Source organism: Heterodontus francisci, chromosome 2, assembly GCF_036365525.1.
Source record: "Heterodontus francisci isolate sHetFra1 chromosome 2, sHetFra1.hap1, whole genome shotgun sequence".
Classification (NCBI taxonomy): Eukaryota; Metazoa; Chordata; class Chondrichthyes; order Heterodontiformes; family Heterodontidae; genus Heterodontus; species Heterodontus francisci.
In genome coordinates, this window is record NC_090372.1 from 43,020,034 (window position 1) to 43,034,497 (window position 14,464).

The 14,464-nt window shown below is 45.0% G+C and overlaps 1 protein-coding gene across 1 annotated transcript in view; it reads left to right on the forward strand.

Moving 5' to 3' along the window:
• Positions 1 to 362: 362 nt before the first annotated feature.
• ripor2 (RHO family interacting cell polarization regulator 2) overlaps positions 363 to 14,464 on the forward strand; it is a 110,472-nt gene continuing 96,370 nt past the window's right edge. The window contains exon 1 of the mRNA XM_068057655.1: positions 363 to 443. Within this exon, the coding sequence (XP_067913756.1) occupies positions 431 to 443 (13 nt within the window). The 5' untranslated portion in view covers positions 363 to 430. The remainder of the gene's footprint in view (positions 444 to 14,464) is intronic.

A 14,464-nucleotide genomic window follows, 5' to 3' on the forward strand; every position in this document is an offset into this window, starting at 1 on the left:
CTCCCTGATTCTTATTTCCATTGCTTTCAATGAAAATTGGAGAGAGATGTAAAATGGCATGCCATTTCACTATCAGCCTTTTTACACTTGCACACAAAGTCAGGTTTACCCCCTGAGGTGTGGTGCTCTGCTCTGCAGGAGCAAAAAAGTGTGAAAAATTGTCTCTTTAATTCGAGTCACTTTTACTGAAGTAGTTCGATGGCCACTTGCTGAGAAAAATGGCATTTTGTTTTTCATTTTCACACTCTTCATATTATAAAGCAACTCAAAAGCAGAAGTCCCAGTTATCTATCATCTGCTGAAATTGTGAGGAGGAAATGACGATGAATGGATAATTTTAGCACTATAAATAACTCAAGAGTCTCGGCTACGAGGGCAGCTGCAGACCGTTGCACCCAGCTCAAGTGCAGACGTGTTTATGAAGACATAGATGACACTTCGGGGTAATGTAGTTCAAACACCTTGTATTGGTCAGCTGTCCAGTAGTAGATCTTGTTTTGTTTGCTTTTTATTCATGTTTAAGAGCCTTTGATATGTTAGCAGAAGTATAGAGCATATTGAGGGAAAAAGCAACGTTGACATCTAAACTACCTTGCATCAATTGTTATTTCTTCAATATAAGAGTGCAACCTGTAGGACTTGTGTTTAACCCTTTGAGATGGCAATAGTGGCTTGGCAACAAAAAATAAATGGCGTGATAACAGGGTAGGCGTTTTTTCTCCGTTTGATGAATAGAAGATTGTTCTGAGGTTTGGTATGTTGCCTTAAACCTGCCTTCATGTGAGCAATGTAGATTTTCTCTGCAACATGGGTTAGGAGATTAGCTACTCATATTTGAAAAGAAGCATTGTGCAAGAATATAATCCATTATACTGCACACCACGTTCTTCTCTGGCCTGTTTGATACACTAATCAGTATGTTACTAAGAATTATCTGAACTGTTTGTTGCAATGTGGCTGGGCAGTATGTAGTGATCGCAGCATTCTAATTTCAATTTTGTTAGGGATGTTGTTAGCCTTCACCTATATTATAATAGGCATTGCAAAGGAGTGTGTGTGTGTCTGTGTGAGCGTTCATATATGTGTATCTGTATGTAAGTGGACATGTCTGCATATATATGCATGCACAAGTATATTGCATATGCTTTTTTTAACCATGATTTGTTCATCGGATACAGGTGACACTAGTAAGATCTCATTTATTGTCTATCCCTAGTGGGCCTGAGAAGGTGGTTGTGGGCCTTCACTTTGTACCACTGCATTCCTTGTGGTGATGGTGGTCCCACAATGGTACCCAATAGAGAATTCCAGGATATTGCCTCCATGTATGTGTATATATGTACATGTGTGTGAACGTGTGTATGCCTGTACACGTGTGTGCATTTGTATGTACATGCAAACAGGACTATTTCACATTACTGGTCCTAATGGTGTGCCAGCAGGCAGGTGTGATCATTCAAAATTTCTTGGGGCGAGGGAGGATTCACTCAATTTCCAGCTGTAACTTTGGTGACAGATTGGTGAAAACGGGGTAAATGACTGACTGCATTAATGTCTCTGCAATTTCACCGATCTCCCACCGCAGTTATGGTAGGAGATTAAGAGAACACAGATGGAAGTCAAGGCTGTATTTTAGATTATAAATCCTCATGGCATAGAAAGAAGTCTCAAGGAGGCATCTTTGGCAAACAATTAAGTATCTCTCTCATAGTGCCCCCAAATTGTTCCGCAATATTAAACTGAGACACAGATGCGCACCATAGAAAGTGATGGATGCAAATGGCTCAGTGGGTAAACACCCTGCAGGGTATAATACTGAACCATTTAGTGCAGACAGCTCCATATTTGATCCGCAGTGTGTGGTCTCAGTCAATGTTGCAATGTGGGGCACCACAATTGCCCTCATGTGCCTGCACTAGGGAATGAAAAACCAACCAGGTTCCTCTTTCTGGCCCATTCCTGGCAGTTATGCATTTGTAGGCTGTCAGAGCAGGATAAAACTGGGCTCAGCGCATGATAACTCCCATGGTTGAGCTACTCACTGACTGTTAAGATTCTGAACTCGTACACGAAGAGTTGCTAGTTCAATGAGGTACAAAGATGAGTTCTACCATCAGTGGAATTGTACCCTGATATCAGTGGCTACCTCCATATGAGGAGGGATGAGGGGAAAATTTTAGAATGAAAAAAGAAACAGCACAAAATTCTGGAAAGCATCTTATAAAGTAAAACACAATTAAATAATGCGATGGTTTGTCCAATAATGATGGACTTGCAATATAGTGTGTGCTGCTTATGCCTCCTCCACGATCTCTGTAGGGGCTGGTGTTATTTTTAAGACCTCAGCAGGTGACATTGATCTATGGCAGCAGTGCAAAACAGGTTCGTAGCGAATCAGCAGCTGATTTTTCACTGTGCCCCATCTCCTTTCCACTGAAATTCACAGAACAACAGCTCAACTCTTTTTGGAGATTCATTTCCTAGTCTCACTGTTACTTTTAGTTGGTTTGGAATTCAAAATCTTGGCAATATTTTCCAAGTGAATGGAAAATAAAAACTGGCACGGTGAAAAATCAGCTACTGATTTGCTATGAGCCCTTTTCGTGCAGCTGGCATAGACCAATTTCATCCACTCAATCTCAGTTAATAATAAATGTCAGAGCGGTTAGGAGATTGGGTACTGCACTAGTTAATATCTGTGTCAGTGAGATGGAGGAATCAAGCAAACGTTCATAATCAGTTTTCTTCATGATTGCTAAGGAATAGCTGACACTTTCTAGGAAGAAGTGGTTCTGTAAATTGATGAAAGAGGGTACAGCCACAGTTCATGGCATAAATAACACTGCTAGGCTCACTGAAAAGTCAAACAGAGAACACTTAGCAAACTAACAAGTTTCTTAGTTATGTGTGTTCACTGTACACTGCTCTGGAGCAAGTCTGTGTACACTCTGCACTGATGTTTGAAAAGCTGGTTTGTATGCAGATCAAAACTGTTTTTTTTATGCTGAAGTATTTATTATTTCTCCCTTCCCTTCTCCTTTCAGTCCTTTGACAATATCGCTCTTTGTAAGATTTCTGAGGGTCCGGTCCAGGGTGACACCATCTCTGAGTTTTCCCCCCCTCCCTCCTTCCCTTCGGAGATATGCATATCTTCTGTCAGCTACTGCCTACAATGGCACAGCTGAGATCACAAACTCACTGGGGGCTATTTTTAAGCTAACCTGTCTGTTGGGAGGCTGACTGGATTGGGTGCAGTGCTGGTATTACGTCCCACTCAATTTTACTCTCCATTGAATTCAAGGGTGTAAAATTGGCATTCCACCTCATTCTGTGGGTTTCCTGTCTGGCGGGTTCGCTTAAAATTATTCCTAATGTATCGGGGATTTCACGGCAACTTGGAAAACTGTGAAACCTGATACCCCACCCCTCCAAAAAAAAACCCTCCAAAACAACAATAACCTGCACTTATATTCAAACTTCAACTTAGTAAGATGTTCCAAGGTGCTTTACAGGAATGTTATCAAACAAAATTTGACACTGAGCTACATAAGGAGATATTAGGACAGGCGACCTAAAGCTTGGTCAAAGAGGTCTTATGGAGCATCTTAAAGGAGGGAAGAGTGGTAGAGTGGTGGAGGGATTTTAAAGGAGTGGATTATAGAGCATAGGGCTCAAGGGCAGCTGAAAGCATGGCTGCCAAATGTGGGGCGATTAAAATTGGGGATCTGAAAGAGGATAAAATTGGAGGAGTGCAGATATTGCAGAGGGTTGTAGGGCTGAAGGAGGTTACAGATAGGGCTGAAAAATAGCCCTGAATATAGGTTCATGGCATGTAGTTACACCAGAGGTGCACTGAGGCTCAAGCTTGTGATAACTAGAGCTGTAGTTATACCCAATACTCTTATCGGTTGTCCAGGCGAAAACAGTGATATAAACTTAATTTTTGTGGAAAGATTGCAAGTTATTATTAATATGCATTGGTGTTCACTGTTGCTAAATTTGATTGTTAGGTTGCTTTAAAATTGTTTATAATCCTGTCACAGTAACAACAGAGTTAATCTTTTCTCCCTCTCACCCCCAGTTCATACTGCCACTCATCTACCCTCCCGATTGACTTCACACCAACATTCTTTTTGTTTGAGATGATTAAAGGATTTGATAGAGTAGATATAGAGATACCATTTCCTCTGATGCTGGAGTCCAAAACAAGGGCTTAAAATTACAACTAGGCCATTCATGGGTGAGGTCAGGGAGCAGGAAAGGGAATGGAAATCTGGAACTCTGTCCCCAAAAAGCTGTTGAGCTTCGGTTGATTGAAAATTTCAAGACTGCGGTTGATAAGCAAAGGTATTAAAGTGTTATGGACCAAGGTGGGTAGATGTAGTTTAAATACAGATCAGCCATAATCTAATTGAATGGCAGAATGAGCTGAAGGCGCTTCTGTTTCTATTTTGCTGAATTCATACATGGATTCTTCTTCCCCTCCACCTAAGTTTGTGCTGTAGCATTTTTGCCTCTTGACCCCTCCCCTCCTCCTCTGGTTGACCCTGGCATTCTTCGTCCCTCCCCACAACTGTCATTCCCACCTGCTACCAGACCAATGGACAATGGGACCATGCTGCAGGCTGGTTGAACATAAACAATTCATTTTGTAATGCCAGAGACCAAGGTCACAGGGGAAGAAGGAAAAAACTCTTTGGTATATTTTCAACTGATATATTAACATAGCGAGAAAGCTGCATTATTGGGACAATGCTCAGATTTTTATCTGAGAATTCCTGATCTCCCAAAAATATTAAGAGAATTCACACCCACAGCCAGCCTGCAGTAGTTCCAACCTCCGAAGCGGTAGAATTAGCAATAATGACAAATTGCATTTATATGGCACCTTTAACATAGTGCCAGGTATGGTGGCATAGTGGTTATGTTACTGGGGAGGCGATGGTGTAGAGGTATTTTCGAATAGACTGTTAACCCAGAGACCCAGGGGACATGGATTCGAATCCCACCACAGCAGAAGGTGGAATTTGATTTTAATTAACAATCCTCGAATTAAAAGCTAGTCTAATGATGGCCGTTAAACTATTGTCAATTACCATAAAAGCCCATGAGGTCCTGTGGCATCAGGTCAAACATGGGCAAGGAAGCTTCCAGCTGATTACCACCTATCGCTCCCCCCCCCCACCACCCCCTCAGCTAATGAATCAGTACTCCTCCATGTTGAACACCACTTGGAGGAAGCACGAGGGTGGCAAGGGCACAGAATGCACTCTGGGTGGGGGACTTCAACGTCCATCACTAAGAGCGGCTCGGAGTCACCACTACTGACCAAGCTGGCGGTGCCCTGAAGAACATATCTCTGGTGAGAGAACCAACAAGAGGGGAAAAACTTACTTGACCTCATCCTCATCAGTCTATCTGTTGCAGATGCATCTGTCCACGACAGTATTGGTAGGGGTGACCACTGTACAGTCCTGTGGAGACAAAGTCCAATCTTCACTGTTGTGTGACACTGACAATGTACTAAATGGGATAATATTCAGAACAGATCTAGCAGTTCAAAACCGGGCTTCCATGAGGCACATGGGCCATCAGCCGCAGCAGAATTTTATTCCTCTTCAATCTGTAACCACATGGCCCGGCATATTCCTCACTCTGCCTTGACTACCAAGCCAGATGACCAAGGAAAAGTTTGGAAAGACATACCATGAACAGCATCAGGCATACCTGAAAATGAGGTGCCAACCTAGTGAAGTTGCATCACTACACGCATGCTAAACAGCGGAAGCAGCATGCTATAGACAGAGCTAAGCAATCCCACAATCAACAGTTCAGATCAAAGCTCTGTAGTCCTGTCACTTCCAGTTGGGAATGGTGGTGGACAATTAAACAATTAACGGGAGGAGGTTCCCTAAACGTCACCATACACAATGATTGCAGAGCTCAAAATGTCAATGCTAAAATCAAGACTGAAGCATTCACAACCACCTACAGCCAGAGTGGATGATCAATCTCAGCCTTTTCCTGAGGTCCCTATCATTATAGAAGCCAGTCTTCAGCCAATTCGATTCACTCCACATGCCACAGTGCCTGAGTGTACTGGACACTGCAAAGGCTATGGGCTCCAAAAATGTCCTGGCTGAAGTGCTGAAAAATTATGCTCCAGAATTAGCTGCACCTCTCACCAAGCTGTCCCAGTACAGCTTCAACGCAGACGTCTGCTGGACAAATTGCCCAGGTATGTTTTGTCCATAAAAATTTGGGCAAATCCAATATGGGAATTACCACCCCATCAGCCTCCTCTCAATCATCAGCAAAGTGATAAGGTGTAGCTGACAGTGCTATCAAGCAGCACTACTCACTGATAACCTGCTCACTAATGCTCAGTTTGGATTCTGCCGCCACCATTTAGCTTCACGCTTCATTTTGGCGTTGGTCCAGATCTGGACAAAAGAGCTAAATTCTAGAAGTGAGATAGGAATGACTGCCCTTGACATCAAGGCAGCATTTGACGGAATGTGGCACCAAGGAGCCCGAGGAAAATTGAAGTCAATGGGAATCAGAGGGAAAACTCTCCACTGGCTTGAGTCATACCTAATACAAAGGAAGATGTTTGTGGTTGTTGGAGGACAATCATCTCAGTCCCAGGACATCACTGCAGGAAATCCTTAAGACAGTGCCCTAGGCCCAAACATCTTCAGCCTCTTCACCAATGATTCTCCCTCCATCATAAGTCACAAGTAGGGATGTTCGCTGATGATTGCAGTGTTCAGTTCAATTCGTGGTTCCTCAGATATTGAAGCAGCCAGTGCCTGCATGTAGCAAGACAACATCCAGGCTTGGACTGATAAGTGGCAAGTAACATTCATGCCACACAAGTGCCAAGCAATGACCACCTCCAACAAGGGACTGTTTAGCCAGCTCTCCTTGGTATTCAGAAGAATTGCCATAGTTGAATTCCCCCACCATCAACATCCTGGACTTCACCATTGACCAGAAACTTAACAGGACCAGCCACATAAATACTGTGGCTACTAGAGCAAGAGTGCAGTGGAATATTCTCCACTTGCCTGGATGAGCGCAGCACCAATAACACTCAAGAAGCTTGACACTATCCAGGACAAAGCAGCCTGCTTGATCGGCACCCCATTCACTACGTTAAACATTGACTCCCTCCACTACCAGCACACAGTGGAAACAGTGTGTACCATCTACAAGATGCATTGCAGCAACTCACCAATGCTTCTTTCACAACAGCTCCAAAACCCACGACCTCTACTGCCTAGACGAACAACGACAGCGGAGCATGGGAACATCCTCACCTCCAAATTCCCCTCCAAGTCACATGCCATTCTGACTTGGAAATATATTGCCATTCCTTCATCATTGCTTGACCAAATCCTGGAACTCCCTACCTAATAGCACCTTTGCCACGTGGACTGCAGGGGTTTAGAAGGCAACTCACTATCATTCTCTCAAGGGCAATTAGGGATGGGCAATAAATGCTGGCTTTGTCAGTGATGCCCACAATCCATGAATGAATAAATTAAAAAAACACGTCCCAAGGCATTTCATAGGAGCAGTATCAGGCAAAATTTGACCCTGAGCCACATAAAGAGATACCAGAACAGGAAGGGGTAGTTTAAAAGGGCCATCTTCAAGGAGGAGAGAAGTAGAGAGGCAGAAAGGTTTAAAAAAGGAATTCCAGAGTTTAGGGCCTAGACAGTTGAAGGCATGGTAGCCAATGGAGGAGCAAAGGAAGTGGGGGAAGCATAAGAGGCCATAATTAGAGGAAAGCAGAGTTCTCGGTGGGTTGTAGAGCTGTAAGAGGGTTTTAGAGTTGGAGGTTACAGAGATGGGAAGGAGCTGGAGTGGTAGTGAGAGGTGGAGTCAGAAGCAGTCGTGATTTTCATCTACAATGCAGACCAGCACATATCCATGTACATCAACGATTAAAATGAATGCCTTTTACAGCACAGCAGAATTCTTATATGCTGCACATCTCCATCTCGCCTAGTATATTGATTTTTTAATTAGTGAGGTGTAAATAAGATAAAGGTCTTTACTATTTATATTACACTAAGTCTTTGATCTAACTGTATAAACTTGTTGCACCCTAACCTCGGGCTGGATTTTGCGCTCGGTTGGAAGGTGGGTTTTATGGCGGGGGAGTGGGGTGGGAGGCGCCAGAGAATCGGCGCAGATTCTGCCACGGAACCCGACATCGTAATGCTGGGTTCTAATTTTCTCAGAGGTGGCGAGGTTCCATGGCGGCTCCTCCACCGTGAAGCCATGGGATTGTGGTTTAAATATGTTAAATACTGTTTTGCATGCATTGGTATATGATTTGCTGGCATCCTACCAAGCATTCGCGATCTTTTGCATGACGGGCGGCACTCACCTACCTTCATTTTACTGTCTGGCGCCACAAAGGTGGGAGTTCTTGGTGCCTGCAAAGGTTAGGTAAGTTATGTATTGTTATCTTCATGAATTTTTTGGGGCATCGAACATTGCCACTAAGTTCAATCTGCAGATGTGAGGGAAGGGGGAGCTCTGCAAATGGGTACTCTGGGGTGGGGGAAGGGGGAACTCTGCAAGTGGGTACTGTTGTGGGGGGGGAATGGGGAACTCTGTAAGTGGGAACTGTGGGAGGGGGGAAGGGGGAACTCTGCAAGTGGGTACTGTTGGGGGGTGGGGAAGGGGGAACCCTACAATCCAACATCAGGAGACGCCGTAAATGACATTGTCAAAGCCACCCCTGCCACATGATTGGGGGGATGGCCACCGTCATTATGCTAAGTGGCCAACCGCCATGTAATCGTGGCAGTGCGACCATGAATATCACCTGAGGGACGGCTGACATTTGGTGCACCCGTGCGATAACAAAATCGAGCTCAAGCCATATGCCATGTGAGGAATGGATATATACATGGCTGGGGATTGTGTTCTGATAGTAATTAGATCATCTGATTCCTAACAGGAGAACATGACATTCATGAAAGGCTTTTCTTATATCAAAAGTTTGTCTCTTCAGGACTTTAGCTTTCCATTAATAATGTGATGTAATGACTGCCACTTCTGAAGACCTCACAGTGCTGATAAAGCAATTCAACCTGTTCCTGTTAACTATATACTGTCACTCCCTTCTCCCTAATAAGCAGCATGTTGTGTTGCAAATATTGAGTTGCTTATCTTCTTCACAGCACCCTCATTCTATACATATTCATCTACTTATCCTGGGATAGATGACCCCCTTCTCCTCTGGCATCTCACCCTCCATTACAGCCTCTGTTGTCTCTCACTATCATATCAGTACTACTGTGGTTGATCATATCTCTCTTGTTTCTTTGAAGCTCCATATGAACTGATCTTTATGTACTTCCTCCTCACTGTCTTGAAATCAAGATTAATCATACCAACAAAGCTTTCACGAGACTCCAAAACTCCACACCTCTCTCAGTCATTCCTGCTTTTAAAACCCAAACGTAGGGGGTTGGCTCAAGGGCAGGTGGCACAGTGTTGGTTGTGGGGGGGCCAGGGGGAATTAAATTGTTGAAAATGGGAAACCTGCCCCCAATCCGCCACAAATGCTCCTACTTCCTGTTCAATGCCGTTCATTGAGGGTTCGCCAAGAGATGCGGCTGGAGAGGCGAGTCGGTAATTATAATATTTAAATGAGGCTCCAGGCCTCAGATTTTGTCAGCGATTTGGAATTAATGCCTCGAGCATGGGTTTCCTAGGGCTCGGGAAACTCGGCATTAAAACAAAGAGATTAAGTGGCACTTCATGGAGATGGTTAAGATCTGGAGTGCCGATATTAATAAAGACACAGTGCTCACAACTGTTCTCTCAGTTCCTTCTGGAAAGCAGTTTTTGGTGAGACTATGTCAAGTGAGAGATTTATTTGTTATGGTTTGCAGATGTTCACACAGAGAACATCAGGCTGGATGATGCCATAGCTGCTTTTGATTGGACTTCATGTGAGAAAGACAATCAGCATCCACGGCAGCAAGGGCAGGCTATGGTAGGCTCTGCAGGTGGACATCAGAGAATGAAGTAACAGAGGGATTGAGTTTGCAGAGACAATACCCACCTCACAAGGTGGTAAAGACAGGGACTCAGGTATTTTGACCTCTCAGAAGAGCAATGCTTCTGATTGTCACATCAGGTGGTCGCAGATGTCTGCAGCCCTGTGGAAGAAGACCAGCTACCTGCTGGACCTGATGGCCAACATTACCAATGGCGGTGAAAGTCATCACTGCTCTCAATATTTTTGTCGCTAGTTCGGTCCAGGGCACTGCTGGAGACATAAATAAGGCAGATCACCGAAGGGTTGTTTGCCAGGACTGGGAGGTATACTGACCACCTAACTCCCCTTCCTGGCTCCCATGTTAACTGATACTGTTGACGGTTCTCTTTCATCAGGTAATGTCTCCCTCTCCTTCAAATCTGCCATCATAATTTATCTCCTCAAAAAAAACAATCCTTGTCCTCTCCATCTTTGCAAACTACTGCCGCATCTTCAATTTCTCTTTCCTTTCCTAGTTTCTCAAACATGTTGTCACCTTCCAAATCTGTGTCCATCTTTCCTGGAACTCCATGTTTAAATTCCTCCAATCGGATTTTTACCCCTGCCACAGTGCAGAAATGGCTCTATCAAAGTCACAAATGACATCCTACATGTGACTCTGATAAAGATAAACTATCCCTCCTTGTCCTTTTCGACCTGTTTGCAGCCTTTGACATGGTTGACCACACCATCCTCCTCCGACACCTCTCCACTGTCACTGAGTGGGCCTGCTGTCACCTGGTTTCATTCTTATCTATCCAGGCTTAGCCAGGGAAGCAGCTGCAATAGTTTTTATCCCCACTTCCTCACCATTAATTCAGGTGTCCCCCAAGGATCTATCCTTGACCCCCCTCCTATGTCTCATCTACAGGCTACCCCTTGGCAGAATTACACGAAAACACAGGGTCAGTTTCCACATGTATGCTGACGACACCCAGCTCTGTCTCACCACCAGCTCTCTCAACCCCTTAACTGTTTCTGAATTGTCAGACTGCTTGTCCGACATCCAGTACTGGATGAGCAGAAATTTCCTCCAACTAAATATTGGGAAGACTGAAGCCATTGTCTTCAGTCCCAGCCATAATCTCTGTTCCCTAGCCACCAACTCCATGCCTCTCCCTGGTGACTGTCTGAGGCTGAACCAGACTGTTTGCAACCTTAGTGTCATATTTGACCCCGAGATAAGCGTTCATTCACAAATTCGTGCCATCACTAAGACCAGCTATTTCCACCTCTGTCACATTGCCCGACTCTGCTCCTGCTTCAGCTCATCTGCTACTGAACCCTCATTCATGCCTTTGTTGCCTCTAAACTAGACTAGTCCAATGCACTCCTGGCCAGTTTCCCACGGCCTTCCCTCCGTAAACAAGAGGTCATCCAAAACTCTACTGCCCATGTCATTACTCACACCCGCCACTCCTTTGCTCACTGACCTATGTTGGCTCCCAGTTAAGTAATGTCTTCTTTTAAAATTCTCATTCTCCAGGGCCTCGTCCCTCCCTATCTCTGTAATCTCCTCAGCCCTACAACCTCTGAGATATCAGTGCATATCTAATTCTGGTCTCTTGAGTATCCCTGATTTTAATTCCTCCACCGGTGATGGCTGTGCCTTCAGCTACCAATTCCTTCCCTATACCTCACCACCTCTATTCCTCTCTTTCCTCCTTTAAGATGCTCATTAAAATCTACCTCTTCAACTTAGCTTTTGGTCATCTTCCCTAATATCTCTTTATGTGGCTTGGTGTCAAATTTTATTTGCTAATGCTCCTGTGAAGCACCTTGGGACATTTTACTTTGTTAAAGGTGCTATATAAATCCAAGTTGTTGTTGACAATAGTTAGAACAAGTGGGCACTCCAATTCTCATCTGTGGCTGGCTTCCAACAGGTGCAGGGTGCCATCGACTACACACACGCCAATCTGAACACCCCCACCTAAACCAGCAGTATTTATCAACCAGAAAAAGATTTCATTTTATCAGTGGTCAGCTGGTGTACAACCACAAGGAGAGGTTCATGCTGGTATGTGCCAGATTCCCAGGAAGATGCCATGATGCTTTCATATTGCAGCAGTCCAACATCCTCGACTTGTCCATACTTGGAACCATCCTTAAAGGGCGGCTGTTAGGCGACAAAGAAGACCACTTTCAAACTTGGCTGACGACAACTCTGAGGAACCCAACCAATAAACATTGGGAGCGTTAAAACAACATCCATATGACCACCTGATGTGTCATCAAGCAAGCTCAAATTGTGTTTAAGGTACCTGGAGAGATCTGATTGTGCCCTTCAGTGCTTGCAGCGAGAGACTCAGATAATTGTGATGTGCTGCATTCTGAGAAACAGAGCGCAGCAGTGAGGCCTAGAGGTAGAGGAGGACCAAGCCACTCAGCACTCCTTATCTAATGAGGATTCTAATGAAGTGGATGAGGAGGAGGAAGAAGAGGAAAATGAAGATGTCGTGCCCAACACCAGATCAGCCACTTATATTGCTACTTGGGATGCCGGGGATGCCCTAACAGCTTGACTCTTCAGTTGGGCACTCAGACTGGACCAAAGTAATGATCACATCACCCACCGCCTCACCCCACCCTTAACCCCACTGTTACAAGCAACCATCCACCTGTCACAGATATGCACCAATTGGTCTCGCTCAATTCATGTGTTCACATTCATCATGAAGCAATTAAAAACCCAAGTTGCCACCTGGAAGGCACAGAAAAGTGATCCAAAATAATAAATCATCTGAATATCTGTTGAATATGAACTTCTGCTAAGTGCATTGTTTTGCCAAAGACAAACTGTTCCATTTCAATTTCTGTCGATGTTTCTATATTAAGTTTGTACTCCACACTCTTCTCTCACTGAGACAACTGTGAATTGTCCCCTGCACTGTAAAGACTATGTGCTAAGTTCTGTGGGCAGTCTCAGGGTGCCCAGTTAAGTTTATATCAAACGCAAGTGGCCAATCCTCCAGGATTGCCCTGGAGGCTTCAGGAATCAAAAATCATTTTTCAGGCTCACTGCTGCAAGCAGCCCAGGAGAAGAACCATAAGAGAATGTAAAAAAGAAAATGGTGCGTTTTTTAATTTTCTTTGAACACTTTTGTTTATTAGTTATAGAAATATTGGAGATGGGGAAAAATTACTGTTTGAGTAAGGTGGTGCAGATGGTGGCAGAATGTCATGTGATGAAACCTCAAGAAATATGCTCAACCAGAGTTGACAACCCTGTATGAAATATGGACTAAATTCTAGTCCTGAACTATGCAAGAATACTCGTAGGCTCACATTGCCTGTCTCAGCATCTCAAGGCACTGTTTAGATAACTTTAGTTGGAGGCACAAAGCATCATATTATGCACTAAATAAAATCATATTATGCATGCTGGAACATTTTGTGTGGTCTGAGATAAAATAGTGTTGCACAGCATGACACAAATGCAGAGTATATTTCTTCCTCATCACAAAACAGTGGGAAGGAGTTCTCTTTTGTTTAAGCTAAAAGGATAGAATTTGGGTAGTTAATGCCTCCTTACATAGAGGGCTGAATTTTACCCTCAGCAGACGGGATCCGTCCACCAATTAAAAAGAGGGTGCGGAACTCCCTTCCGCCATGCCTGGGGATCTAACCCACATTTTATGGTCCCCAAGCCTTTAATTGGTCTGAGGCGTGACTTCCACCTCATTGAGACAGGAAGTCCCGCCTAATGGAGCTGTTGCTCTCTGTCCCAGCAGCGCCACCGGGAGCGGTGGCCATTGCTGGGACTGCAACCCAGCCATCAGAAGTAAGATGAAGGATGGCCCCGGGAAAAGGTACGTTTCTGGGGCCTCGCCAGGGGTGACTGGTCAGGCCCCGGTGAGCTAAGGGTGGTCGATTAGGAGGAGGGGGGGGCGGGGGTGGGGTGGGTGTATTGAGTGTTGGGGGTGATGGGGGCATCGGGAGCAGCACAGGGTGCCTGATCATGAGGGCTTTCCCCCCAGCAAGGCCGTCAGAAAGCCACCTGCTTTTGTCAGGTGGCTTTTCTTGGGCCTTGGCTGCCTGACCAGCCACGGGTAAAATCCACGTGGCGGCGGGCGGAGTCCCTTAAGTGGCTGTTAACTGGCCTGCTAACTGTTAAGGGCCTTGATTGCCTGCGGCGGGCGGGCCATTTTTCCCTGCTGCTGCCCTGCGTGAAGAGGTGGCGGAGATGGGAGTGGGTCAGAAAGGGCCCCCCGAGCCTCCCGCTCAATTTTACGCACCACTCAGCCAGCCACCATCCCGCTCTTTGTGGGGGTGTAAAATTAAGGTCACAGTGTCAGACATGAAGCAGTGGTAGCGATCTCACCTCTGTGTCAGGAGGTTTCATAACCCCAGGGATTTGAACACATAATCTAGGCTGCCATTTCAGTGCAGTAC